Source organism: Gavialis gangeticus, unplaced genomic scaffold (assembly GCF_001723915.1).
Source record: "Gavialis gangeticus isolate Ggan-Ray unplaced genomic scaffold, GavGan_comp1, whole genome shotgun sequence".
Classification (NCBI taxonomy): domain Eukaryota; kingdom Metazoa; phylum Chordata; order Crocodylia; family Gavialidae; genus Gavialis; species Gavialis gangeticus.
The window spans coordinates 11978-14657 of NW_017728961.1; the positions used below are offsets into that span (position 1 = coordinate 11978).

Below are 2680 nucleotides of genomic sequence, written 5' to 3' on the forward strand. Positions count from 1 at the left end.
GTTGGATTCCTAGTAGGTAGGCAGCCAGGCCTGGTAAGTGGCAGGGGGAGGAAACTGCCTGACTCGCCGAGCGGAGCAGGGCCCTTGTGGGTGCCCGGTGTCACAGGCCGTGTCTTGGGCACAGTAACCCCCTGCCCGTCCCTCTGCAGCTTCCAGGTGGTGAAGACGCTGCACAACAAGCTGTATGAGAGCCGGGGCAAGACGCGGTACGTGGCCCCTCTTGCACCTGTCATGGCTTCCGGCCAGAGGGGATGTTGGCATGGCAGGGAGGGTGCTGGTGCTGCCTGTCACTGGATCCAGGGCACAATGCGGGCTGTGCTCTGGCCTGGTTCCGGGGGGGGGTCCTAGAGCACCCCACAACAGTGCAGCCTACCAGAGCCCCTTGCTGCCAGCTCAGCACTTCACTGGCAGAGCTGGGTGGGTGCAGCCAGTGTCACCCCGTGGGCTCCCAGTGTGGGCTGGGCTGTCCGAGATGCTCTGCTGACAGTCTCCTCCTCTGCAGCATGCCCGTGGTGCTGGTCGGGAACAAGGCAGACTTGTCCCTGGAGAGGTAAGGAGCAATACTCGCATCCTGCCGGCCCTGGGTCCTGTTGCTTTTCCCTGCCGGGGCTCAGGCTGCTACCCAGGGTGGGGGGCTGCTCCCCTCACCAGCCCTTTGCCTTGCTCCCTGTTGCGTGTCCTCAGCCGGGAGGTGAAGACGGATGAGGGCAAGAAGCTAGCAGATTCCTGGGGCGCCATCTTCCTGGAGTCGTCTGCTAAGGAGAACCAGGTCTGGCACACGGCAGCTGTGGCTGGGGCAGAGGGAGCCTGGAGCACGTCCTTCGACTGGGCTTCGAAGCCTGCATGTGGGGCAGCTACAGACCCTGAGATGCTGTGGGGGGAAGGGAGGAGTGTGGAGAAGCTTGTGTGCTGTGAGGACTCTGCAGAGTGAGGGTCCTTGGACTTGTTCCAGCGCTGCCTGCAGCCCTTGCAGGGCTGGGGCCATCGTCCCAGGCACGGGCTGCTGGCAGGGGGTCACTCTGGCCCTCACCAGTTCATACAGCAAGACCCCCTTGTGCCCTGCAATGTGTCTGCTCTCCACCCCCAGGTGACGCAGGGCATCTTCACCAAGATCATCGAGGAGATTGACCGGGTGGACAACTCCTACGGCGAGGAGCGCAACTGCCACCTGATGTGAGCCCCTTGCCCCTGCTGCCAGGGGTGCATGCTGCTGCCCCTGCCGAAGATTTCCTTCTGCCCTGAGGGAGAAGAGCCATGGGCCGGTACTGCCGGCCTGGAGGAGCTACGGGTATCCGCACACACTGTACCTCACTGGACGGCCCCCGCCCCGGGTGGCCGTTTTGCACACGGCTGTTGGCAGCAACAATGGGTCCCCAGTTCGTGCCATGGGGCCTTGCTGCTGGGTCTATTTAAGTTGGGTTTGGTTTGGGGGTCTCTATTTATAGCTGGTGTCTGACCACGCACATGTGTGAGCATGGGGCTAGCGCCAGCTGGAGCCCAGTCTGGTCACGGTTCCCTGCTCCCCCAACGCACCCTTGGTGGCCTTAATTCTCCTGACGTGAATCAATTTGAAGCTCGGGCTGTGCCGGGGGCCAGGCTGTTTGGGCCGTGTCTTGTGAGAGGGTGGCGCTGTCGTGGGAGCCGGGGACGGCTCAATGGGAACAATTAAAGTTTGTTTTGTAAGCAAACCCTGTGCCCTCTGCCCAGTCTGTGGGCCAGACCCGGAGGAAGGGCTCAGGGCAGTGCAGCTGTGGGCATTGCCCTCTGTGGGTGCCAGTGCTGAGTTAAACGCCCTGGGGCTGGGGGAGGAAGATTGCATGGGTCCTGGGCCCACCTGTTGCAGGGATGACCCACGTGCAAGGAGCCTCGCTGCCTGGATGTCATCACTGGGGGGCAAGGGTGACGCGGGCAGGAGCTCCCTTGCATGTTGGCGAGCTGGTCCTCATCTGCTGCTTCAGAGATGAGTTGTTCAGGCTCCCAAATGTGCTAGGAAGGGACCCCAGGACCCCTGGCTCCCTGAGCTCATCTCTAGAGCTGGGTGCAGAACCCCAGCATCCTGGCGGCATTCCTGTGCTATGGGGGCAACAGCACGGGGCTGGGGTAGGGGTGGTCTTGGCCATGGGTGCCAGCCAGGGCTACCAGCTGGTGCTGGAGGTGCCACAGGCATCACCCCATAGCTGACTGGGGATGCCTGGGTCGCAGTGCTAGATGAGAGGCCAATTACTCCTAATCACCTCAATTATATCGTTAGCAAAGAGGCAGTAACATTGAGACGCTGCCATCCAAGGTGCTGGCATGGAGTGAATGCAAATAGATGGGATCTTGGGGCTGGGGGAGGGGACCTGGCAGCTGGCACCAGGGAGAGCCCTGCTTTGCCCTTGCAGTGGCTGGTCTGCCCCTTGCAGGTGAAGGGCTTGGGCCTCCTGCCCTGACCCCAGAGCTCCAGCTCAGCACTAGCTGCAGCCTCACGGGGCCAGCGGCTGCTCTTGAAGGTGCCTGTGTGAACGGGGCAGGACAGGAAGCGCTGGAGGAAGCCTCGCTCCCAGCCTGGCCCTGAGTGGTCCCTGCTTCCACCCCCAAAGGCCCCAGGTCCTGGGGGTGCTGCCCATGTGCTGCCCTCCAGTGGCTGAACTGGGGAGGGCAGGGATGCAGGATGGGGGCGGTCCTGTGCTGAGTGATG

At 62.6% G+C, this 2680-nt stretch overlaps 1 protein-coding gene across 2 annotated transcripts in view; it reads left to right on the forward strand.

Annotated features, from left to right (window-relative positions):
- Window positions 1-1974, forward strand: part of RHEBL1 (Ras homolog enriched in brain like 1) — a 13713-nt gene extending 11739 nt beyond the window's left edge. The window contains exons 5-8 of one of the 2 annotated variants that reach the window (XM_019501179.1): window positions 150-206; window positions 503-550; window positions 685-769; window positions 1088-1974. In XM_019501179.1, coding sequence (XP_019356724.1) covers window positions 150-206; window positions 503-550; window positions 685-769; window positions 1088-1177 — 280 coding nt within the window. In that variant the 3' untranslated portion in view covers window positions 1178-1974. Of the gene's footprint in view, window positions 1-149; window positions 207-502; window positions 551-684; window positions 1009-1087 lie in introns of those variants that run through there. The other variant, XM_019528452.1, reaches the window with a different exon arrangement.
- Window positions 1975-2680: the final 706 nt, after the last annotated feature.